We start from the raw sequence: 27,363 nt of genomic DNA on the forward strand, positions 1-27,363 counted from the left end.
GTGGCCGTTTGACGCCCCTGCACTTCCTGAAGCTCCTTTGTTCCACTGAAGGAAAAAGCACCCCATGGCGCCCCCTCCACTGTGGCACGTAGAAATAGGTGTTGTCTCACTCCCATTTCTTCTTGTTGCATGTTGAAGCTCTACCTGGAACCTTGTTAAGATCCAGCCATGCTAAATATGATTTTATGAAATTTTTTCAAGTGGTCTTAAACTTTTGATCAGGACTGTATCACCTCATTGTGAATATATATATATATATATATATATATATATATATATATATTAATTGTCTGCTTGTCAGTGAAGGAGACCACTATTTACATGCAACAATCTTCTACACAGTATGGGGTAGGGAGTGATCATTAATACCATCGCTCGTCCCCATACAGAATCATTGTTTTCTGGCAGCAGACTGTGATTAGACAGCATGATCTGCTGCCAGCAAATTTTAAGTGCTCATGATGTGTGAAAGCAGCCCTGGTCAAAGTGGATTTATAATATATAATCAAAATACCTTTTAGTGTGTTTACCAAATATTCAAACCATTGTCGCACTGTTGAGTCTCCCAAAAAATAGATTAGCTTATTCTGTAAACAAGCATAAATCTTATCTTCGGTGCTAAAGTCAGGGATATTACAGAAGGCAGGTTGCCACTTATTTTGGAATGCAAACCCACTGGGAAATGGAGATTTCATCCCAATTTTACAGGTGCTTAAGTTAGATGGAGCTGGAGCTGTGGAGATGAAGAAGGTGGTGACAGGTTACATAAGTGCTTTACATTCTTCTCTATTCATCAACATATATATTACTACACAGTTAAACACTATATTTCATCATTAGATACAATGGCTTGGGAAATCAATGGTGATTAGGTGAAGGGCCCAAGTATAGCTTTCGCATTGGGGCCAAAGACCTCCAAACTACTCCTTTACCAACCAATTTATTAGGGGTGTGGAGTTGGTTCTAGTAGAAGTGTACTGACTCCAACACTAGCTTCACAATAAAATAGTACATAGTAATGATGAACAGTTAGATTTTACCATGATTTTACAGTAAATTTGTTATATCTAATTATTATACATGAACCATTTATGAAGGAGTTGAAGTTGGAGCCAGAGTTGGAGTGTGGAGAAATAGAGATGTCAGTCTGTGGTTTGGCTTATCAATTCCCCAGCACTACAGTTTATGGTTATTTCTTGATACAGGTGTTAAAGGGACTCTCTATTTTCATATAATCCCTACTTGTTAGAAAGCGCCCAAGACACTAAGGTAATCACAAAGTATTCTCCTGCTCGGATGACCAGCTGTAATCTGTGGGGAAACCTGGCAGGAAATGTTCAATTTACTCGTAGTCAAAGTGTTACCCGGAAAATGCAGAACCAGAATCCAGAATCCTGAACACAGGACACCCCCCCCCCCCCCTCCTCCATTAGCTAAAAATTTTCTATGAGGGTATATGACAATGTTCAGTTATGTTGCTTCTTAAATCCTTCCTGACATGCTCCATACATGCTCATTTTGCATAGCCCCCTGTTCATTAATTACTGCAAAACACCTGTTGTGTCAAAATATTCACTCCACCCCTTACTAAATAATTTGAGGGGTGGGCTTTCCAAAATGGGGTCACTTATAGGAGGTTTCTACTGTACAGGTAGCTCAGGCGCCCAAAAACCATTCCAGCAAAATCTGCTCTCCAAAAGTCAAATGGCAATTCTTCCCTTTTGAGACATAACATGTGGCTATACAGAAGGTTACACCCACATTTATGGCATTTCCGTACCCATTAGAACTCATCTATCAGTTCAAGTAGTGTGATGTGAGTCTCAGATAGCACCAGCTGAGCACAACACATTGGGCAATGAAATGCCATATCTGTTCTCTGTCTGCTGCACATTCATTTCTGCAAAATACCAGTGGCTTCAAAATGCTCACTCCACACCTCAATACCTTGATGGGTGTAGTTTCCAAAATGGAGTCACTTCTCCAGGGTTCCATAAAATTTTTCACCCCAGAGCCTCTACAGTTGTCAGCATAAGATGTGTAAATCACCACATAGGTCTCCAATACACATGGTGCTCTTTTAGTCCTGAGCCTTGTTATATAAGGGCAAAAGATTAGTGTGACGAACTGCGACCACCGCGGCCACAATACGTCACGGCGCCCCTAGTGGTCAATCCGCAAACAGGCCTCTCAGCCACTTTCAGCACACCGACAGTCTAACTTGAGTCCATACAGTTGATAGGCTGAAAGCGCAGGGATTGGACCGCCGATTGACCGCAAGTAAGCGTGTGAGCGACCGGACCGGAACCACACACAGGGTAGTTTAACTGCCACCACCTTGCAATTTATGGGAGCAAGTAACCCACTATCTGGATAACAGAACCGAGTAGCTTTCTCTTCGGAGAGGCTAGGGTAAGTTTTTGCATTGATTGAAAACAGGCATATGGCTAGAGAAATGAGTTGGAGGTCATTTATTATATATATATATATATATATATATATATATACAATACAAATTATCAAGATGTACAGTAATTATTAAAACAATAATCAAGGAAAGTATAGTCCAATGAACAAAAAGGGAGAAAAGAAAGAAAATACTTATTTTCCGCAGAAGAGATGTCTGTTGGTGAAATAGTCCGTTGCAGGGTAAAGTCCAAGAAACCTTTGTCCAGTGTAATAATCCGAATATGCCTACAGCCCACAGGTTCTCTGGCTGAGGCCCTCTTCAGGTGTTGTTAAAAGTGGAGAACTCCTTTAGCAGATTCTAGGTCTTTGTTATAAAGGGTCCCAGAATCAAGGCGGGGATATGAGAGTCCGCCTGCTGGGGACGGCTGTATTTCTGAGATGAATGCCAGTTCTGAAATATGGTATGTGCCATATCTCGGGATGTCTCCGCTGTACATAAGTAATGAGCACAGATTCACATTCCCCACAAAATATGGAGTCCCGGGATACCAAATATAACTATTATACCTGGTTCTATGATGGGGTAACACCATAACTTTACCTGGGCACCTCCTAGAGTTATGTTTGTCATATGTACATGTCCAGTGAGTGACATGATGATGTAATTTTTACGTCCGTAAGATGCATGGTCTCTCTTAAAAAGGTAAAAATCATATCTCAGATTCATGTGTCAATCTGGGAACCTTGGTGCCGGCCTGTCTGCATCAAGCTAGCTTACAAGCCCCTTATGGCAGCGACACCAAATGGCTCCCCCCAGTGTAGTCTTCACACCTAGCTGTGATATCTCTGCAGAAAGGGAAGCTCTTTTGTCAACCTAAGGAAGCCAGCTGTAATTGCGTTATCTGCTGGGCATCTATTTACTGGCTTAAACAAAAGGACTATTTTGTTCTCTGGGTACACAGGAGGAGATGCTCTGAGTAATCAAATTGTAGGTTCTGGGGCCTAGGGAAATAAATACTGTTTAATAGACCTACTGATCAATAAGGGAGAGTAATATTGATAATATTGGGAGGACAGTTCAATATTCTCGCGGATCATCCGTGACAATTAGGGCTACATGTAGGGTGCAATTTTCACTTTGCACCATCTGCTGTGAATTTTTTTTTGTGCAAAATACATGTGGGGTAAAAATACTTCATATACTCCGTGGGAAATTCTGTGAGGTGTGTGGCTTCTAAAATAGTGTCATTCTTTTGAGAACGGAACCCCGAAAGTGGTGGAGGGCACAATGCGCATGCGTAGCCACACTCCACACTCCAGCCACCACTGTGCAGGGCTCTGTTCCTGATGTAGGTGCAGGTCCCAGTGGAGTCATATCCTAGCCTGAGATGAGACAACCTCTTTAACCTCAGGGCCTACTGTATAAATCACTAGGCCTCAAATGCACATGGTGATCATTCCCTCTGAACTCTGCAGTGTGCCCAAACAACAGTTTATGACCACATAAATGCGTAACAAATGCGTAACAAATTGTGGTGTCCTTTTACTCCTTGGGAAAATGAAAATCTGGGGTTAAATCAACATTGAAAAAAATGTAAACCAAGTGTTTCAAAATTCTTTGAAAAGCATCTGTGTACTCACTACATGCCTCAAGTAAATTCCTTGATGGGCGTAGTTTCCACATGAAGCAACTTTTTTAGAATATCTCAGGGGCATCATTTTATCAGAAAAAAAGGAAATGTGTTATTTTCACAGCCAAGTGTTCCTAAATTCTATGAAACGCCAGTACACCCCTGGATAAATTCCTTCAGGGGTGCAGTTTCCAAAATGGGGTCACTAATTGGGGATTTCCACTGTAGGGGTACCCCAGAGTCTCTTCAAACATGACATGGTACCCAAAAACTATTCCAGTAAAATCTTCCCTCCAAAAGCCATATGGTCATATGGCAAGGAGGCAGTCCTATCAGTGATTGACAGCTATCTCTGTATGCACAGTCGTAGAGGGTAGGCTGTCAATCACTGATAGGACCACCTTCTTGACTTCAAAGCCCAGAATGAGAAGGAATTCAAGTGAATAACTTACAAGTGATGCTGAATCTTTTTCCACAAAACTATAAAAAATCGATATGCTCAGCTCTTCACACTCTATAACATGCTGCTTGCACAATACAATGCATTTTCAGGATAACAAGTTGACTTTAAGCAGCCGCAGCTCTCTGCTCTGGATAATAGAGGGTGACGTCAAGCAAGGTCTCCAACTTCATGATGTTCATAAACCCTCTCATGCAGTAGATACAATGCCACCTTCTGTTACCAAAATATAGACTCATTGCAAAGAGGGTTTCTTGCTTTGGAGGACTCCAATAAAGCATTACGTGGTCGCGCACTCATTGTAGTGGGTTCCTTTTTATTCTATAAGTCCCCTGTGGTGGTCAACTAAGTGGAAATGTGCATATGATGATGATGATATCAACCAATGAGCATGGGTTATAGATGCATTATATGGCAACAATAAAAAAGGTCTAGTTGATTAAAAAATATAAATTTGAAAAAAAATTACCTGTACATGTGGATACCTCAATGTAATCAAAATCTCCTGGAATATTAATGGCAAAATTTCCCCTAAAAAGAAGACATAAGAAAATATATTAAGCTGTATGGAAAAATGATATTTTTATGGTTGTATTTAGCAGTTTATAAAGAACTGACATGTGTGGTATAGATAGACAGACCCCTATTTCTAGTCGGCAAAGAGAAACCCATTTTCACACAGGTATATTTTTACTATTTTGAATAATTAGAATATTAGGGTAGGTCATCAAAGTTTGATTGGTCGATTTCCAACCGATACTGAAAAGGCTGTGCCAGATAAAGGCTTACATTCCTATATGGACAGTATAGTCTTTATACATGGTGGCATTTGTAATATGCTACATTATCTCTAGATGGCAGTGTTTAACAAGTGAACAGGAAAATGTATCCTCAATGCCCTAAAGACACAAAAGTTTTTGGTCCATGCCCCTATTGTTTGATTCTTCTATGGCCACAATAAGTGAACAGATTTAAAGGGTTTCTCTCACCAGAATTAACCCTATTCAACTAGCTGACATTAGCGATGTGCTATTTTTTTTTGTCCAAAACAAGGAGCAAAATAGGTCTACAATAAAGTTTGGCACATAGGAAGAGGGGCAAAAATACATTTTCTTTTAAAAAGAGTGACAAGAGAGAAAAAATAGGAGACCTCAGAGTGCAGTGTCAGAATCAATTCAGATCAGAATTCATTTGGTCAACCGGTTCATCTGAATCTAACCCAAATCAAATTTTGAGCAATTTACTCATCTCTAATAGTCTGCATTGTGTTTAACCACCTCCGGACCGCCTAACGCACATGTGCGTTCCGGAGGTGGCAGGCTGGCGCACAGTCACGCATATATGCGTCATCTCGCGAGACGCGAGATTTCCTGTGAACGCGCGCACACAGGCGCGCGCGCTCACAGGATCGGAAGGTAAGCGAGTGGATCTCCAGCATGCCAGCGGCGATCGTTCGCTGGCAGGCTGGAGATCCGAATTTTTTAACCCCTAACAGGTATATTAGACGCTGTTTTCATAACAGCGTCTAATATACCTCCTACCTGGTCCTCTGGTGGTCCCTTTTGTTAGGATCGACCACCAGAGGACTCAGGTAGGACAGTACAGTCGCACCAAACACCACACTACACTACACTACACCCCCCCCCCGTCACTTATTAACCCCTTATAAACCCCTGATCACCCATGATCACCCCATATTAAACTCCCTGATCACCCCCCTGTCATTGATCACCGCCCTGTCATTGATCACCCCCCTGTCAGGCTCCGTTCAGACGTCCGTATGATTTTTACGGATCCACGGATACATGGATCGGATCCGCAAAAAGCATACGGACGTCTGAATGGAGCCTTACAGGGGGGTTATCAATGACAGGCGGGTGATCACCCATATACACTCCCTGATCACCCCCTGTCATTGATCACCCCCTGTCATTGATCACTCCCCTGTAAGGCTCCATTCAGACGTCCGCATGATTTTTACGGATCCATGGATACATGGATCGGATCCGCAAAACACATGCGGACGTCTGAATGGAGCCTTACAGGGGGTGATCAATGACAGGCGGGTGATCACCCATATACACTCCCTGATCACCCCCTGTCATTGATAACCCCCCTGTAAGGCTCCATTCAGACGTCCGCATGCGTTTTGTGGATCCGATCCATGTATCCATGGATCCGTAAAAAATCATGCGGATGTCTGAATGGAGCCTTACAGGGGGGGTGATCAGTGACAGGGGGGTGATCACCCTGATTACCCTGATCACCCCCTGTCATTGATAACCCCCCTGTAAGGCTCCATTCAGACGTCCGCATGCGTTCTGTGGATCCGATACATGTATCCATGGATCCGTAAAAAATCATGCGGATGTCTGAATGGAGCCTTACAGGGGGGGTGATCAGTGACAGGGGGGTGATCACCCTGATTACCCTGATCACCCCCTGTCATTGATAACCCCCCTGTAAGGCTCCATTCAGACGTCCGCATGCGTTCTGTGGATCCGATACATGTATCCATGGATCCGTAAAAAATCATGCGGATGTCTGAATGGAGCCTTACAGGGGGGGTGATCAGTGACAGGGGGGTGATCACCCTGATTACCCTGATCACCCCCTGTCATTGATAACCCCCCTGTAAGGCTCCATTCAGACGTCCGCATGCGTTCTGTGGATCCGATACATGTATCCATGGATCCGTAAAAAATCATGCGGATGTCTGAATGGAGCCTTACAGGGGGGGTGATCAGTGACAGGGGGGTGATCACCCTGATTACCCTGATCACCCCCTGTCATTGATAACCCCCCTGTAAGGCTCCATTCAGACGTCCGCATGCGTTCTGTGGATCCGATACATGTATCCATGGATCCGTAAAAAATCATGCGGATGTCTGAATGGAGCCTTACAGGGGGGGTGATCAGTGACAGGGGGGTGATCACCCTGATTACCCTGATCACCCCCTGTCATTGATAACCCCCCTGTAAGGCTCCATTCAGACGTCCGCATGCGTTTTGTGGATCCGATCCATGTATCCATGGATCCGTAAAAAATCATGCGGATGTCTGAATGGAGCCTTACAGGGGGGGGTGATCAATGACAGGGGGGTGATCAGGGAGTCTATATGGGTGATCACCCCCCTGTCATTGATCACCCCCCTGTCATTGATCACCCCCCCCCCCCCCCCCTGGTAAGGCTCCATTCAGACATTTTTTTTGGCACAAGTTAGCGGAAATTTTTTGTTTGTTTTTGTTTTTGTTTTTTCTTACTAAGTCTCATATTCCACTAACTTGTGTCAAAAAATAAAATCTCACATGGACTCACCATACCCCTCACGGAATCCAAATGCGTAAACATTTTTAGACATTTATATTCCAGACTTCTTCTCACGCTTTAGGGCCCCTAAAAAGCCAGGCCAGTATAAATACCCCACATGTGACCCCATTTCGGAAAGAAGACACCCCAAGGTATTCCGTGAGGGGCATATTGAGTCCATGAAAGATTGAAATTTTTGTCCTAAGTTAGCGGAAAGTGAGACTTTGTGAGAAAAAAACAAAAAAAAAAATCAATATCCGCTAACTTATGCAAAAAAAAAAAAAATTCTAGGAACTCGCCATGCCCCTCATTGAATACCTTGGGGTGTCTTCTTTCCAAAGTGGGGTCACATGTGGGGTATTTATACTGCCCTGGCTTTTTAGGGGCCCTAAAGCGTGAGAAGAAGTCTGGGATCCAAATGTCTAAAAATGCCCTCCTAAAAGGAATTTGGGCCCCTTTGCGCATCTAGGCTGCAAAAAAGTGTCACACATCTGGTATCGCCGTACTCAGGAGAAGTTGGGGAATGTGTTTTGGGGTGTCATTTTACATATACCCATGTTGGGGAGAAAAATATCTTGGTCAAATGCCAACTTTGTATAAAAAAATGGGAAAAGTTGTCTTTTGCCAAGATATTTCTCTCATCCAGCATGGGTATATGTAAAATGACACCCCAAAACACATTGCCCAACTTCTCCTGAGTACGGCGATACCACATGTGTGACACTTTTTTGCAGCCAAGGTGGGCAAAGGGGCACATATTCCAAAGTGCACCTTTCGGATTTCGCAGGCCATTTTTTACACATTTTGATTGCAAAGTTCTTCTCACACATTTGGGCCCCTAAATTGCCAGGGCAGTATAACTACGCCACAAGTGACCCCATTTTGGAAAGAAGACACTCCAAGGTATTCCGTGAGGGGCACGGCGAGTTCCTAGAATTTTTTATTTTTTGTCACAAGTTAGCGGAAAATGATGATTTTTCTTTTTTTTTCTTTTTTCCTTACAAAGTCTCATATTCCACTAACTTGCGACAAAAAATAAAAAATTCTAGGAACTCGCCGTGCCCCTCACGGAATACCTTGGGGTGTCTTCTTTCCAAAATGGGGTCACTTGTGGCGTAGTTATACTGCCCTGGCAATTTAGGGGCCCAAATGTGTAAGAAGTACCTTGCAATCAAAATCTGTAAAAAATGGCCGGTGAAATCCAAAAGGTGCACTTTGGAATATGTGCCCCTTTGCCCACCTTGGCTGCAAAAAAGTGTCACACATCTGGTATCGCCGTACTCAGGAGAAGTTGGGGAATGTGTTTTGGGGTGCCATTTTACATATAACCATGCTGGGTGAGAGAAATATCTTGGCAAAAGACAACTTTTCCTATTTTTTTATACAAAGTTGGCATCTGACCAAGATATTTTTCTCACCCAGCATGGGTATATGTAAAATGACACCCCAAAACACATTCCCCAACTTCTCCTGAGTACGGCGATACCAGATGTGTGACACTTTTTTGCAGTCTAGATGCGCAAAGGGGCCCAAATTCCTTTTAGGAGGGCATTTTTAGACATTTGGATCCCAGACTTCTTCTCACACTTTCGGGCCCCTAAAAAGCCAGGGCAGTATAAATACCCCACATGTGACCCCACTTTGGAAAGAAGACACCCCAAGGTATTCAATGAGGGGCCTGGCGAGTTCCTAGAAATTTTTTATTTTTTGCATAAGTTAGCGGAAATTGATTTTTTTGGTTTTTTTCTCACAAAGACTCACTTTCCGCTAACTTAGGACAAAAATTTCAATCTTTCATGGACTCAATATGCCCCTCACGGAATACCTTGGGGTGTCTTCTTTCCGAAATGGGGTCACATGTGGGGTATTTATACTGCCCTGGCTTTTTAGGGGCCCTAAAGCGTGAGAAGAAGTCTGGAATATAAATGTCTAAAAATGTTTACGCATTTGGATTCCGTGAGGGGTATGGTGAGTTCATGGGAGATTTTATTTTTTGACACAAGTTAGTATAATATGAGACTTAGTAAGAAAAAACAAAAACAAAAACAAACAAAAAATTTCCGCTAACTTGTGCCAAAAAAAATGTCTGAATGGAGCCTTACAGGGGGGGGGTGATCAATGACAGGGGGGGTGATCAATGACAGGGGGGTGATCAATGACAGGGGGGGTGATCAATGACAGGGGGGTGATCAATGACAGGGGGGTGATCAATGACAGGGGGGTAATCACCCATATAAACTCCCGGATCACCCCCCTGTCATTGATCACGCCCCTGGTAAGGCTCCATTCAGACGTCCGTATAATTTTTACGGATCCATGGATCGGATCCGCAAAACACATGCGGACGTCTGAATGGAGCCTTACAGGGGGGTTATCAATGACAGGGGGTGATCAGGGTGATCAGGGTGATCACCCCCCTGTCACTGATCACCCCCCCTGTAAGGCTCCATTCAGACATCCGCATGATTTTTTACGGATCCATGGATACATGGATCGGATCCACAAAAGACATGCGGACGTCTGAAAGGAGCCTTAGGCTGGTTTCACACGGGCGTTGCGGAAAAATGTGCGGGTGCGTTGCGGAAACACCCGCGATTTTTCCGCGCGAGTGCAAAACATTGTAATGCGTTTTGCACTCGCGTGAGAAAAATCGCGCATGTTTGGTACCCAAACCCGAACTTCTTCACAGAAGTTCGGGCTTGGGATTGATGTTCTGAAGATTGTATTATTTTCCCTTATAACATGGTTATAAGGGAAAATAATAGCATTCTGAATACAGAATGCTTAGTATAATAGTGCTGGAAGGGTTAAAAATAATAAAAAAGTTAACTCACCTTATCCCCATGATCGTGTAGATCCCGGTCTGTTCTTTAGCTGTGGACTGAATGACCTTTGGTGATGTCAGATCACATGCTCCAATCACATGGTCCATCACCATGGTGATGGAGCATGTGATCTGACATCACCACAGGTCCTTTAGCCACAGCTAAAGAACAGACCGACCGGGAACTAGGCGATCATGGGGATAAGGTGAGTTAACTTTTTTTTTTTTTTTTTTAACCCTCCCAGCACTATTATACTAAGCATTCTGTAGTCAGAATGCTATTATTTTCCCTTATAACCATGTTATAAGGGAAAATAATACAGTGAATAGACTGTCACCTAGAACCCATGTGTGGAAATCGCACCGCATCCGCACTTGCTTGCGGATGCTTGCGATTTTCACGCAGCCCCATTCATTTCTATGGGGCCTGCGTTACGTGAAAAACGCTGAATATAGAACATGCTGCGATTTTCACGCAACGCATAAGTGATGCGTGAAAATCACCGCTCATGTGAACAGCCCCATAGAAATGAATGGGTCAGGATTCAGTGCGGGTGCAATGCGTTCAACTCACGCATCGCACCCGCGTGGAAATCTCGCCCGTGTGAAAGGGGCCTTACAGGGGGGTTATCAATGACAGGGGGTGATCAGGGTGATCACCCCCCTGTCACTGATCACCCCCCCTGTAAGGCTCCATTCAGACATCCGCATGATTTTTTACGGATCCATGGATACATGGATCGGATCCACAAAAGACATGCGGACGTCTGAATGGAGCCTTACAGGGGGGTTATCAATGAGAGGGGGTGATCACCCCCCTGTCACTGATCACCCCCCCTGTAAGGCTCCATTCAGACATCCGCATGATTTTTTACGGATCCATGGATACATGGATCGGATCCACAAAAGACATGCGGACGTCTGAATGGAGCCTTACAGGGGGGCTATCAATGACAGGGGGTGATCAGGGTGATCAGGGTGATCACCCCCCTGTCACTGATCACCCCCCCTGTAAGGCTCCATTCAGACATCCGCATGATTTTTTACGGATCCATGGATACATGGATCGGATCCACAAAACACATGCGGACGTCTGAATGGAGCCTTACAGGGGGGTTATCAATGACAGGGGGTGATCAGGGTGATCACCCCCCTGTCACTGATCACCCCCCCTGTAAGGCTCCATTCAGACATCCGCATGATTTTTTACGGATCCATGGATACATGGATCGGATCCACAAAACACATGCGGACGTCTGAATGGAGCCTTACAGGGGGGTTATCAATGACAGGGGGTGATCAGGGTGATCACCTCCCTGTCACTGATCACCCCCCCTGTAAGGCTCCATTCAGACATCCGCATGATTTTTAACGGATCCATGGATACATGGATCGGATCCACAAAACACATGCGGACGTCTGAATGGAGCCTTACAGGGGGGTGATCAGGGAGTGTATATGGGTGATCACCCGCCTGTCATTGATCACCCCCTGTAAGGCTCCATTCAGACGTCCGCATGTGTTTTGCGGATCCGATCCATGTATCCATGGATCCGTAAAAATCATGCGGACGTCTGAATGGAGCCTTACAGGGGGGTGATCAATGACAGGGGGGTGATCAATGACAGGGGGTGATCAGGGAGTGTATATGGGTGATCACCCGCCTGTCATTGATCACCCCCCTGTAAGGCTCCATTTAGACGTCCGTATGCGTTTTGCGGATCCGATCCATGTATCCGTGGATCCGTAAAAATCATACGGACGTCTGAACGGAGCCTGACAGGGGGGTGATCAATGACAGGGCGGTGATCAATGACAGGGGGGTGATCAGGGAGTTTATATGGGGTGATCATGGGTGATCAGGGGTTTATAAGGGGTTAATAAGTGACGGGGGGGGGTGTAGTGTAGTGTAGTGTAGTGTGGTGTTTGGTGCGACTGTACTGACCTACCTGAGTCCTCTGGTGGTCGATCCTAACAAAAGGGACCACCAGAGGACCAGGTAGGAGGTATATTAGACGCTGTTATGAAAACAGCGTCTAATATACCTGTTAGGGGTTAAAAAATTCGGATCTCCCCCCTGCCAGCGAACGATCGCCGCTGGCATGCTGGAGATCCACTCGCTTACCTTCCGTTCCTGTGAGCGCGCGCGCCTGTGTGCGCGCGTTCACAGGAAATCTCGCGTCTCGCGAGATGACGCATATATGCGTGACTGTGCGCCAGCCTGCCACCTCCGGAACGCACATGTGCGTTAGGCGGTCCGGAGGTGGTTAAGTAATGTTATCTGCTCTTCTGTAAGTTGAGTATTACTCAAATTTACTATACTCGATACGGTTTCTGTTTCTCGTGTCTGTTTCGTCTTAGAGTGTCTCCCTCTTATGATCTTCCTGAAGCGCTCCAAATTATTAATTTCAAGGTGCATTATCCAGCATTTGGAATATCGACAACGTCCGAATTAATCAATCTCGATTACAGGTGATTCGAATCCCCGCTTGGGACTTTGTTTTGAGTGCGGTATATGTTTTTTATGTTTTCTGCAATTCTAGGCTTTTATGATATGTTTTAATCTGTATGTGATATTGATACTTTTTATGTCTTATGCTCATTACTATAAAATTCAATGTGGATACTAATTTATCGTGTGCCTGATATTGAGTGACCCCCTATCCAAGTTTTACTCCAATTTTCACTTACCAGCATTTGGGAGTGCTGTGGGGTTGTGCACCTTTCCAAAGGTGGAACAGTGAGAGAGCCACCATATTTTTTCAATAGTGTGGATATAGCAGCAGCAGGAGGACACCACAGAGTGGAAAGGTGACATAGTGTGGATATGTCAGCAGCAGCAGCAGTAGCAGGAAGATACCACAGATTGGCAAGGTGACATAGTGTGGAGATGGCAGTAGCAGCAGCAACATCAGGAGACCACAGAGTGGCAAGGTGACATAGTGTGGAGATGGCAGTAGCAGCAGCAGGACCAGGAGACCACAGATGGCAAGGTGACATAGTGTGGATATGGCAGCAGCATCAGGATGCTACAGAGTGGCAAGGTGACTTTCACGGCCTCGGTGTTGTGCATGTGAGACGTTTGCCATGCATGCCGGTTGGCAGGGGCAACGCGTTGTTGTCAGCTTGTATGTGCTTTGCTCCCCTTCCCCTGGTTATTCCCCTGTCTGGTGCTTGAGGGGTTAAATTCCTGGCTGGGTGTGGCCACTAGGGTTTTATCTCCTGTGGCGTCCTGGCTGAAGTCTATGGTACTTCAGCTGTTGTTGGTGCTGGAGCTCTGCTCCAGTCCAGGGTGTTCTATTTGCCCAGGCCTTTAGGGCCACCTAGTGGGACATCGATATCTCCAGAGATGTCTGCCTTTAGTATCTTCGATGTTTCCCTACCTTACCTGTGTTGTTGTTTGGTGTGGGCTTATGTTCAGGGTGTGGTGTCTCGTCTTGTTGTTGTTACATGTCTGGTCAGTTGGTGTTTTATGTCCGGCATGTATGCAAGGCGTTACCCTGGGTGTTGTACCTCCGGAAGGGGGTTTCAAGGTTCCCCGGAGGTGGAACCTCAAGTCAAGTCAGTGAGCAGTTGCTGGAGTGCTGGTTCCTATGTGTGTAAGTATGCACTGAGTCTGGTATGGTGTTCGGATGTCAGCACTTTTGCATGGGTTCCAGTTGACCTTGGTGTGGTCTTCTGTTGTGCCGTCCAGCAGCTGCGGCAGGTAAGTTGCCATGCATTCTGGGGTTCTTGGTTCAGTGGTGATCCCCACCACTGGATACTTACCTGCCGTTCCACTTGGCTTTTCTTTCTTTCCTATATTTGCTGCTAGGTCGGTGGAGACTGCTTCAGTGCTTCAGTGTTGTGGAAGAACAGGTCGTCTCTCCCCTGCTCCTATGTGAGGGATTATTAGGGCGACTCAGGGTCCTAGGTTTCCTGGGTATGAGCCGTCCTACCATGCAGGTCTGCTCATACTTTGAGGAGTTAGTGCGTGGATTAGGGACTCTTTAAAAGGTGACCTGCTCCCTTATCCCAGTCGCTGACCTAGTCGCTATCTTATTTACCCCACATTGTACGTGGGGGGTTTCCCCCACTCCCCATCGTGACAGTCACTGTCACAATCAGTGTAGAGAAAAACACCACACTAAACACAGGAGAGAAGGGGAATAGAAACTGGGCGTGGAAATTAGGGAAGGAACAGGTCACCTCCTAAATAACCCTAATCTGAGCCCTAACTACCTATCAATATGAATAGACCTTGAAGGTAGGAATATTTATATGCTGTATACCTAGGCCCTTAAATCCCTATAAGGCCATGGAATAAGGTTAGGACCAGAGACAACTTATTCCTCCCCAGATGGACAAATGGAAGTCTCTGTCTCTGGCCCAGATACAAACAACAGGGAATATAACAAACACAATACAATAAGAAAAGACAAGACTTAGCTGATAGTAGAAAACTGGCAACTCCAGAAACACCACAGAGTACAACTGACCAGCTAGTTAGAAGGCAGGAAGAAAATCTATAAACCGCACCTCCAAGAGTGAGAAGCGGCTACTTATGCAAAAGGTAAATTACTTTAAAGAGGATAATCCTAATACATAACATTTATTAAATATGCCATTAAAATCCTAAGTCAAAAGTGCAGAGACAAACATTGGGATATAAACATAACACCACTGATCAGTTGGCCAATGGTTATCCCAAAACATAGATACAACAATATTTATAGTGCACGGCGGCACTTGAGTATCCAGCGTGTCCTACCGGTACCCAGAGACGGTCGTCAGATGCCACACCAAACGATGGATTGATAGTAGTTCATCCTATATGGATATCTGGATGAATATCAGGGTAAACTGACAGCTGGCAGTCAAACAGATGTGTGCAGGGTCCCTAAAAGGTCCCTATAACTGTCTAGCAAGTCTGCCCTATTACTAAAGATATAGTAGCAGCCTGACCACAGGGCACTCGTCCTAATAAGGACGACCCTGTCCGGAACCTGTCCCTAAATCTAAATGCTATATGTCCCTAGAAATGCATGGGCATGATCCCTACACACATGTTTCACTGCCAGGACATGGGGCAGTTCATCAGGGGAGATGAGAATCAAGCAGGTCGATCCCTAAATAAAGTAATCGGATCTGCAGACCAGAAATGACACGGTCAGTCAACTGGTCTTGAGGTACACCAAGTTAGTCGGGTCCTCTGTGGGCTACCTCATAGATGAGAGGTGAAGGAAAAATGCAGTATACAGGTAAATATCGCTGCAAATGGGACGCCAACTAACCTGGTGTTCCCTCATTCTTTAAATACAAGCCTGGTTCCCGCTGCTGCCATCCAAGCAATCAACGGCCAATGAACGCACCTGCCCGCCTGCACATAAGCGCAGCGCATGCGCACATCACAGTGTCAGAATGAGGCCTGGAGCGCAGAGAAGATGCCTGGTAAATATCGCACCTCTGCGCATGCACGATCTCGCTATAGATATCGCGAGATCGCGGAGGCTATTCGAAAATAGCCAAAATGACCTGAGGCAACGATGATATCAATTGCTTCACAATATTCGATGGTGTAGAAACGATCGGACATTCAAAAATACACCCGAATATTTTGAACCACAATCGGTTCCGATTAAAGATATTCGAGACTATTCATCCAATGTTGGATAAAATTGGCTCATGTGCAGTAGCATACATATGGAGACAGGTCAGTATGAGTGACAATAAATAATGAATTTATGTCTATGGAAAGACAGAAAAAGTGCATACCCTCTTTCAAAGTCGCTTTTAAAGAACTTAACCGACTTTATAAAGAGCACCTGTCAAGCTGGTGGGAGGTGCAAAGCCTTTATAATTACATTAAGCAAGGCATTGTACCTCAGGGACTTCTGATTTCTGTTACCCCTGTACAGAAACAACGAAGCCCGGGGTTTAATACCCGTTGAGAACAACTGGCCACAAAAAGCTCACTCCAACTGATGACATTACTGTTGGAAGAGGAAAGAATCAATTTAACTGGTCTGACTGAAAAACTTAAAACCCAAGTTGAAGTGACCAAAACTTTTTCTAGCGATCCTGAATTTCTCAAGGAGAAGCAACTCCAGGTTACTGTTGAGAAATATCAGTATTACTTACGTGAACGAAAACATAGGCAGTTCAATAAAGACTTAGCCGAGTTTAAAGAAAACAAAGCCTATTTGGTCTTAAGAGAAGTACCCCCTAAAGAAATTACCTCAGAGATCTCCACCACTGAAACTGAGTTCTCAGACAGTGATAGAGAGTCTGGGGGTGTCTCTAATCGAAATGAACAGAAGAACTATAATAGAAGAGGGAAGGGCAGGGGGAGAGGAAGAGGCTCCACCGGTGTAAATAAAGTTGTTTTTTTAGATCAGGGCGTGAATTACCCTCTGAGGAACAGTCAGAACACCCGGGATCAATCGGACCCGAAGTAATAAACCTCTCCAGCCGCACTCTCTCGAGCAGCGAAATGGCGGTATTATCTAAAGGACTATCTTTTGTCCCCACCCGTCATTACGATATGTTCACTTGGGTTAAGGATCTACATATGTTCATACGAAAGCTTAGGTGGCATAAGCATTTTAAGATCATTGATAAAAAGAAGTGTCAGTCTCTGGGTATACCAACTGATCTCCTAGCGGATGTCGAATTGTTGCATAGCCTCTCGGCGGACGCGCAGACATCACAAGGTTCTGGTCCATTCACACCCCTGCGCAATAAAAGTAACAAAATGCCGCCAGCAGGAGACATTTCATGTATAGATGTCTTCTTACAACTGGTTAGTGCCGACCTGATGGCTATGCAACACTTCCCGCAATATAATAATTGTTCATCTGAGGAACATCGTGCAATTAAGTCCTTGAAAGAGGACAAGGATATAGTTATTAAGCCATCCGACAAAGGTGGAAACACAGTGATCATGAATCGACAAGATTATCAGTCAATGTGTGAACATATCCTTAAGGATAGGAACAGCTATCAGATATTGATGTCCAATCCGACAGCACCATACTTAGTTGAGCTAAGGGAGATCCTTTTGGCAGGTACAGCAGCGAATCTTATTTCGCAAGATGAATTAGACTTTATGTACCCCAGACACCCAGTTACGGCCACGTTTTATAGTCTCCCCAAGGTCCACAAGGGCCTCAGACCACTTAAGGGGAGACCAATCGTGGCTGGTATTGGGAGTATTGGACAAAATATAGGGGTGCACATAGATCGTATCTTGATGCCATTTGTTGTTGCACTCCCTTCGTATACCCGCGATACGATGGATCTTCTAAAGCGGGTAGAAGGGATCTGCATAGAGGACAACTCACTGCTTGCCAGTGTTGATGTGGAGGCTCTTTACTCCTCCATACCACACGAGGCTGGACTGAAGGCAGTCAGCTATTATCTCAGCATGCGGGGTCAACAGTACATGGCACATAACGCTTTTGTCATACAGCTGCTTAGATTTCTGCTCACACACAACTTCTTTGTGTTTTTGACGGTCGCCTCTACCACCAGCTCAGGGGTACGGCCATGGGTTGTTCCTGTGCGCCGTCATATGCCAACCTGCTCCTGGGCTGGTGGGAGGCCACCGTCGTCTTTAGTGAGGGCGAGTCGATGACCGGGCCCATAACATTATGGGCCCGGTACAGCGACGATATCCTCATAATCTGGAATGCTACTGCTTTGGAATTTAAACAGTTTGTGCACTCTCTCAACGGCAATGGTATTGGTCTTCATTTTACCTATGAAGTCAACAATAGTTCCCTCCCCTTCCTTGATGTGTGCATTTCCCAAGAAATCTAGAGGGGAGCTCTCTACCACTATTTTTCGCAAGACAACGGCCACAAATTCAGTCTTGCATTGGCAGAGTAGCCACCCATTGCTGTTGAGGAAAGGCATACCCTATGGGCAGTACCTGCGTTTACGCAGTAACTGCTCTGACCAACAAGAATTCCTACACCAAGCAACCGACCTCCGACAGAGATTCAGGGCCAGAGGGTATCCTGACAAGGTCTTGAGAGGGGCCTTCCAGAAAGCGGCCAACACCCCTAGAGAAACACTACTTACTCCAAAGAATAAACTAGAGGGTGATAGGAAGGTACGGTTCATCACTACTTTCGATGGCGCTGCCAAGGAATCCAGAGAGATTCTGGCACGACACTGGCCTATTCTCCTTATGGACCCAGATGTCCGTGAGGTTCTGCATGAACACCCACAGGTGACGTTCAGAAGAGGCCAAAGTCTTAAGGACTTATTGGTACATAGTCACCTTGCTCCACCGGCTACACCAAATACCTGGCTGAGTCGTCGTCCTGTCGGATGTTTCAGATGCAGTGGCTGCGTGGCCTGTAATAGTATTAACCCTAGTAAGACTTTTTACAGCACGAACTTAAAGCGCAGCTTCAGCATCAGAGACTTTATTTCATGCAGGACCGTGGGGGTGATATACAAAATAACATGTGTCTGCCAAAAAGAATATATAGGCAAAACTAAGCAGGAGCTACGCAGGCGCATAGGAGAACATCTCCTGGACATAGAAAAGCGACGTGACACCGCTGTCGCCCGTCATGTTTGCGAACTGCATCAAGGGAACCCCAAAGATATCAAAGTCATAGGCATTGAGGCTCTAAGCCCCCCAAAACGAGGGGGAGATTGGGATAAGATCTTACTACAGCGTGAGTCACGGTGGATATTCCTTCTACAGACAGTCACACCAAAAGGACTAAATGAACAGCTAAATTATAGCTGTTTTCTGTAGATAAATGTCTGTTCACTGTGACCGTCACCACTAGACATTGGTACCAATAGGTCTGTAATATCCCTTTAAGTAAATAGCAAGCTGTTTTGGCCCCTCCCTCTCTGATATCTATCTGACATCGGTTTATGGTATCATTTATTTGATCCATTTTATTGGTCGGTAATAACATCATTTAGACCTTTCCATAGACATAAATTCATTATTTATTGTCACTCATACTGACCTGTCTCCATATGTATGCTACTGCACATGAGCCAATTTTATCCAACATTGGATGAATAGTCTCGAATATCTTTAATCGGAACCGATTGTGGTTCAAAATATTCGGGTGTATTTTCGAATGTCCGATCGTTTCTACACCATCGAATATTGTGAAGCAATTGATATTATCGTTGCCTCAGGTCATTTTGGCTATTTTCGAATAGCCTCCGCGATCTTGCGATATCTATAGCGAGATCGCACATGCGCAGAGGTGCGATATTTATCAGGTATCTTCTCTGAGCTCCAGGCCTCGTTCTGACACTGTGATGTGTGCATGCGCTGCGCTTATGTGCGGGCGGGCAGGTGCGTTCATTAGCCGTTGATTGCTTGGATGGCAGCAGCGGGAACCAGGCTTGTATTTAAAGGATGAGGGAACACCAGGTTAGTTGGCGTCCCATCTGCAGCGATATTTACCTGTATACTGCATTTTTCCTTCACCTCTCATATATGAGGTAGCCCACAGAGGACCCGACTAACTTGGTGTACCTTAAGACCAGTTGACTGACCGTGTCATTTCTGGTCTGCAGATCCGATTACTTTATTTAGGGATCGACCTGCTTGATTCTCATCTCCCCTAATGAACTGCCCCATGTCCTGGCAGTGAAACATGTGTGTAGGGATCATGCCCATGCATTTCTAGGGACATATAGCATTTAGATTTAGGGACAGGTTCCGGACAGGGTCGTCCTTATTAGGACGAGTGCCCTGTGGTCAGGCTGCTACTATATCTTTAGTAATAGGGCAGACTTGCTAGACAGTTATAGGGACCTTTTAGGGACCCTGCACACATCTGTTTGACTGCCAGCTGTCAGTTTACCCTGATATTCATCCAGATATCCATATAGGATGAACTACTATAAATCCATTGTTTGGTGTGGCACCTGACGACCGTCTCTGGGTACCGGTAGGACACGCTGGTTACTCAAGTGCCGCCGTGCACTATAAATATTGTATCTATGTTTTGGGATAACCATTGGCCAACTGATCAGTGGTGTTATGTTTATATCCCAATGTTTGTCTCTGCACATTTGACTTAGGATTTTAATGGCATATTTAATAAATGTTATGTATTAGGATTATCCTCTTTGAATAATGTATTTACCCCAGGTAATCCAGAGTGCAGATATTTCTCAGATCTGACCTCTCACTTCTCCCTCTTGAATTATATTGAAAAGGTAAATTACCAACAAGCAACACCTGAAGCAAGGGGTGTGGCATTCTCCAAAACATAGACACAATAGGATCCACAGGGAACTTTTCAATTTAACCCACGAGTTGCCAGTCTCTCCAATCTCATGGTACCTGCCACGGGAATGTCCGTGACAGTGACATAGTGTGGATATGGCAGCAGCAGGAGGATACCACAGAGTGGCAAGGTGACATTGTGTGGAGATGGCAGTACCAGCATCAGGAGACCACAGAGTGGAAAGGTGACATAGTGTGGATATGGCGGCAGCAGCAGGATGACACCACAGAGTGGCAAGGTGACATAGTGTGGAGATTGCAGCAGCAGCAGGAGGATACCACAGAGTGGCAAGGTGACATAGTGTGGATATGGCAGCAAGAGGATACCACAGAGTGGCAGCGTGACCTAGTGTGGAGATAGCAGTAGCAGCAGCAGCATCAGGAGACCACAGATTGGAAAGGTGACATAGTGTGAATATGGCGGCAGCAGCAGGATGACTACAACAAAGTGGCAAGGTGACATAGTGTGGAGATGGCAGCAGCAGCAAGCGGATACCACAGAGTGGCAAGGTGACAAAGTGGGGATATGGCAGCAGCAGCAGGAGGATACAACATAGTGGCAAGGTGACATAGTGTTGAGATGGCACTAGCAGCAGCAGCATCAGGAGACCACAGAGTGTCAAGGTGACATAGTGTGGAGATGGCAGCAGCAGCATCAGGAGACCAGAGTGGCAAGGTGACATAGTGTGGGGATGGCAGTAGCAGCAGCAGCATCAGGAGACCACAGAGTGGTAAGGTGACAGTGTGGAGATGGTAGTTGCTGCAGCAATAGCTGGAGAATACCACAGAGTGGCAAGGTGACATAGTTTGGAGATGGCAGTAGCATCAGCAGACCACAGAGTGGGAAGGTGACATAGTGTGGAGATGGCAGCAGCAGAAGGAGAATACCACAGAGTGGTAAGGTAAAATAGTGTGGAGCTGGCAGCAGCAGCTGCATCAGGAGACCACAAAGTGAACCATTAACAAGTGGGGCGGTGGGTGGCAATACCAGTACCCGCTGACGAAGGTGGGTGAAAGAAGGAGCACTTGGCATAAGATGTGTGGCATCAGGCGGGTTGCAGCATCAGAGTAGTGGCTGAGGCAGGTAGTCAGAAGAAACCGCATTCTGGAAACTACACCCCTCAAGGAATATTTCAAGGTGTGTAGTGAGCACTTGGGCCCATCAGACACTTCACAGAATTAGGAAACGCTTGGCTGTGAAAATGAAAAATTAAATTTTTTTCCAGGAAAAGTTGCTTTACACCCACATTTTTCACTTTCACAAGGGGAAACAGGACAAAATGCAGTTCACATTTTATTCCCCATTTCACCAGAATACGCCAAAACCTCATAGGTGCTTAAAAAATGATGTATGGGCGCAAAGCAGGCTTCATAGTGGAAGGAGCACCATATGGCATTAGGAGAGAGGATTTATCTGGAATGGTAATTGGGAGCTGTGTTGTATGTGAAGACAGTGGAAACCCCCAAAAAGTGACCCATTTCCGATAACTACACCCCTCAAGGAATATGTCAAGATGTGTAGAGAGCACTTTGACCCATCAGGCGTTTCACTGAATCAGGAAACACTTGGCTGTAAGAATGAAAAATAAAAAAAAAATCCTGAAAAAGTTGCTTTACACCCAAATTTTTCACTTTCACAAGGGGTAACAGGACAAAATGTAGCCCTAATTTTGTTCCCCATTTCCCCGAAATACGAAAACACCCCATATGTGCTCAAAAAATGATGTATGGGCGCATGGCAGGGCTCTAGAGTCAAACAACTACATATGGATTTTGCTCACCTGAATTGACAGACATAGATTTTAGGTGCAATGTCGCATTAAATAAATTCCTGAAGTCACTAAAATTGAAAAACCACAAGTGACCCCATTTAAGAAAGAGCCCCCCGTACAAACATTGTAAGTGGTGTAAATGGTACTTTTCAGCAAACAGGTGTCTCACAAAAGATAAAAAAACTTGTTAAAGCATATCAAAGCACACATTTGTAAAAATTACTAGCAGACCCCAATTTTCACTTTTACAAGGGGTAAAGGAGAAAATGCACCCCAGTATATGTTCCCCATTTCTCCCGCTTTTTGCAAACACCCCATATGTGCTTATAGCCTGCTTTATAGGTGCACAGCAGGGCTCTAGAGGCAAACTGCAAAATATGGTTTTTGCAGGCCTGAATAAACAGACATGGATTTTAGGTGCAATGTCACATTAAATAAATTCCTGAGGTCACCAGAATTGTAAAACCCCAACAAGTGACCCAATTTAAGAAAGAGCACCCCGTACAAACATTGTAAGTGGTGTAAAGGGTACTTTTCAGCAAACAGGTGTCTCACAAAAGACAGAAATACTTGTTAAAGCATATCAAAGCACACATTTGTAAAAATTACTAGCAGACCCCAATTTTCAATTTCACAAGGGGTTAAAGGAGAGAATACACCCCAGTATATGTTCCCTATTTTCTCCACTTTTTGCAAACACCCCATATGTGCTTTTAGCCTGCTATATGGGCGTACAGCAGGCAAACTGCAAAATATGAATTTTGCTGACAGGTCTGAATTGGCAGCCATGGATTTTAGGTGACATGTGGCAAAAAATAAATTACTGATGTCCCCAGAAATGAAAAACCCTATTTTGAAAAGAACACCCACCGTACGAATATTTTAAGTGGTGATAAGGGTACCGTACTTTTCAGCAATCAGGTGTCTCATAGAAGAAAGAAATAGGGTACTTGTGAAAGCATTTAAAAGCACATATCTGTAAAAATTACTAGCAAACCCCAATTTTTCACTTTCACAAGGGCTTAAAGGAAAAAATGAACACCAGTATATGTCCCCCATTTTCTCTCCTATTTGCAAACACCCCCTATGTGCTTGGAGCCTGCTGTATTGGTGCACAGCAGGGCTCTAGAGGAAAACTGCAAAATATGTTTTATACAGGCCTGAATAAACAGACATAGATTTTAGCTGCCATGTTGCATTAAATAAATTCCTGAGGTCCCCATAATTGAAATGTAGTGCCCCACTAGGTAAAGGTGGGCACTACACAAGGGTTGATGTGTTTATTGCATTTACTGTCATGTGTTGCATTTCCCTGTATTATCTGGGTGTCAGGCCTGTCAGGGTGCAGTTTAGCCTCCCAGACGCTAGAGGGAGCTGGAGAGCCCTAGTTATATATAGGACGGCCCAGACTGGGGAGAATTAGTGAATGCCGGGGGACTAGAAGTGCAACCTAGTCAGCCTGAAGCTCCTGAGGCTAAGCTTAGCTCAGTTGAGACACCCCAGTAGTAGGAGAGCACCTCCTGGGAGAAACCTGCAGCCACCTTTCCACTCCAGCAGAGAAGCCAGCTAGGAAACAAAGGTACTGTAATCTAAAGCAAGTGCCAATACTGGAGGAAGGATTATATATACCAAGGATTCAAGCCAGCAATTAGGCATCCGGGCCTTGGGATCCAGTCAGCTAGAATAGCTGAGGGGATAGAGCAGCATTGTACTGCAAAGCATTAACTGTTTACCCTCCAAGTATCTTGCAAGATTGAAACCTGCTGTGCTATCAAGTAAACCTGCTGTGCATATGTACTATAAAGGACTGCATTATACATCACTGCAACTGCTTGTATAAAGTTGGACTGCTTTCTAAAGTAAAGCAACGTTTGGTTTACCAACTGTGTACTCTATTAATCCTCCTGCAAACCGGTGTGCCACCGTTACAGGCACTGGCGTCACGATTCTTAAAGGGACCTTACCTCAGGCACTCAAAACACCTGCAACATCCAGGGCACCTCACACACCATCAGGCCTGGTCTCTATTTACCAAGTGTGCCCCAGAGGAACTTGTGTCTACCTCTCCTTCACTGTCGCATGCCTGTCCAGGGTTCTCCTCAGAAAAGTGAGTAACCCTCGATTGCCCATAACCGTGACCTCACTATCGCTATACCCTGCAGGTCTGGCGTGCTGCATAAATTGGCATCACGAACAGGATACGATCATTCCTGTGCCATTGCGGATACAAAAACTGTGTGCCGTTATTTGCCATTAAAGTTACAAGCCCTAATTGCTTTATTGAAAATTGCTGGGCCAAAGTGAACTGTAATAATTTGCGGTGTGAAGATTATATTGTCTGGACTGTTTGCCGTTTGCGTAAGCCACCACTTGCTGTCAGTGAATAGACAGTGATTTGTCCAAAAATGGCCGCTTAACCTGTCTGGATTACAAGTGCGCCTCGTGGGACCCGTTTGGCGCGAAAAAAAGGACTTTGGCGCGAAAAAGAACAAGGAGGAAGAACGCCGCCCTGTCTGAAAGAAAAGGTGCCGCCTACCTGAGTCCCGGAGCTGCGAGAGGCCACGCTTACCTGCTGACGCTGTACGCAGGACGCTCAACGCACGTAGCCACGCATCTCGCGAGATCTGTAGCGAGCATCACCGGAGTAAGTACCAACTTTAATCTTTTGCCGGCCCTTCTGATTACCTTACCGGAACATTCCCGACCCCTGCTAGGGCACCGGAGAGGGTCCCTATTAGTGACCAAAGACTTTACCTAAAAAAAAAAATTACATTGCCGCTCCGGTCCGCTACATTTAAAGGGCCATACCCGCCTATTAACGCCATGTCCGCACCTGAAGAAATCGGGCAGGTGGCCCCAGTCGTGCCTTCTGAAGTACCCACAGCTGACCCTAGGGCCCCTGCCGCCGCGGCACCGCCAAGCCTGATGCCGCTAACCATGCCGTATTATTTTGGGGCCCCCTGGTTCCCACGTTATTCAGGGGAAGCCCATAAGTTAAAGGACTTTAGTGACCAGATACTGGCCTTGTTCCGGCTTTATCCCATATCTGCCGAACAACAAATGGAGATCCTCCTAGCTCAGTTAGAAGGGGCCGCCCGCAGGGAAGTCATGTCATGGCCCCGTTCTGAGAAGAGTAGCCTGGAACAGATTTTTGATCGCTTGGGCACCACATTTGAGGCCAGAACGGTGTCAGAAGTTAAAATGCGTTTCTTCAGCAGAAAGCAGCAGCCTGGAGAGTCGCTCCGCGATTTTGCCCTGTCCTTACAAGAGACACTAAGAGCTGTGGTCCAAGTGGATCCCAAAGAGGCTGAGGACCAGGACAGGACTCTTAGAGAGCAGTTCATTGCGGGCATAAGTACTGAGCATTTAAAGGGCCAGCTGCGGATGTTGTCAGCTCAGCACCCCCACTGCACATTTTTGGATTTTAAGGAATTGGCCATCAGTATACTAGGCCAGAACCCTGCCGCAGGGCCAACAGCCTTCCTTGAACCTCAGGCTTGTCAGCCAAAGACTGTTAATATGGGGCCTGCAGGAGTCAGTCAGGCTACCCAGGCTCCAGTCACAGATGTAGTGGCAGCACTAATTGAGCAAGTGAACCAACTTACTCTAAGCTTAGAGAAAGTGTGCAAGAAAATAGAGGAGTGGGAGAGACCATTGTTACTGGAAGATGAAGGCCCTTTTCCTCCAAGACTCCCACTTGCATATAGGGATGTATATCCAAAGGAACCTGATGGGCGACCGAGTTACCAGTCCAGAAGTAGAAAGCAGCCTGTCTGCCACCATTGTAAGAAATATGGACATACTGAATCAATGTGCTGGCAGTTAAACGGGCAACCCCTGAGGCAGAGGACCGCCCCTCGGGAGGTAGAACAATAGGTCCAAAGGATCCAAGCTGGATGCCTAAGTATGTAGGATCCCGTCCAAAAATTAAAATATGTATCAACGGGATACCCTTTGAAGCCCTGTTGGACACTGGGTCACAGGTCACCACCATTCAACGGCCTGCCTTTGACAAGTTCTGGGATCCAAGTCTCCTCACCCAGCCACCAGAGTCCTGGCTAGATATCTTCGCCAGCAACGGTAAGCCAGTGAAAGTCCATGGGTATTGGGAACCCACCCTTCAGGTGGGAGAATCCACACTGCCACAGCAAGGCGTGATTGTGGTACAAGCAGGAGATAAAGGAGGACACCCTGTGATCTTAGGGACTAACGTTCTTAAAAATTGTAGCTCCGAAGTGCTTGACACATTGAATCAAACTATATCTTCAGCCTCACCTGCTTCCAGAAGAGTTATTCGAAAGACTATCAGTGTGCTGTGGAGAAATTTGTACTGTCTGGATCCGGGATAACCGGCCGGTAATTCTGCCTCCAAATTCCCAGATCATCCTGTGGTGCCGTGCTGTGTTAGGGATTCAAGGCCAGGACTATCAAGCCCTAGTGGAACCTATTCCCATTGAGAATCATCCCTTCATACGGACGGCCAAGAGCCTGGTGATCGTGTCTCAAGGTAAAGTGCCTGTCCGTTTAATTAACTTTGGTGATCACCCCGTTACTGTCCTTAAACACTGCTTTTTCAGGTGTCTTTCCAAGATGTGATCCGTCTGCCTGCCACGGAGGCGTTCCAGACCACACAGAGCAGCAGCCTCCCTACAACATCCTGGTGGGAAGAACTACATGTGGGGAACGAATCCACCCC

At 45.6% G+C, this 27,363-nt stretch overlaps 1 protein-coding gene across 5 annotated transcripts in view; it reads right to left on the bottom strand.

The window, feature by feature from the left end:
- LOC122940189 (NXPE family member 1-like) overlaps nucleotides 1-27,363 on the bottom strand; it is a 294,633-nt gene that overhangs the window by 40,959 nt on the left and 226,311 nt on the right. For all 5 annotated transcript variants that reach the window (XM_044296625.1, XM_044296630.1, XM_044296627.1 and 2 more), the window contains 2 exons: nucleotides 4,970-5,031; nucleotides 515-733 (listed from right to left, as the gene is read on the bottom strand). In XM_044296625.1, coding sequence (XP_044152560.1) covers nucleotides 515-733; nucleotides 4,970-5,031 — 281 coding nt within the window. The remainder of the gene's footprint in view (nucleotides 1-514; nucleotides 734-4,969; nucleotides 5,032-27,363) is intronic.

Source organism: Bufo gargarizans, chromosome 6 (genome assembly GCF_014858855.1).
Source record: "Bufo gargarizans isolate SCDJY-AF-19 chromosome 6, ASM1485885v1, whole genome shotgun sequence".
Lineage (NCBI taxonomy): Eukaryota > Metazoa > Chordata > Amphibia > Anura > Bufonidae > Bufo > Bufo gargarizans.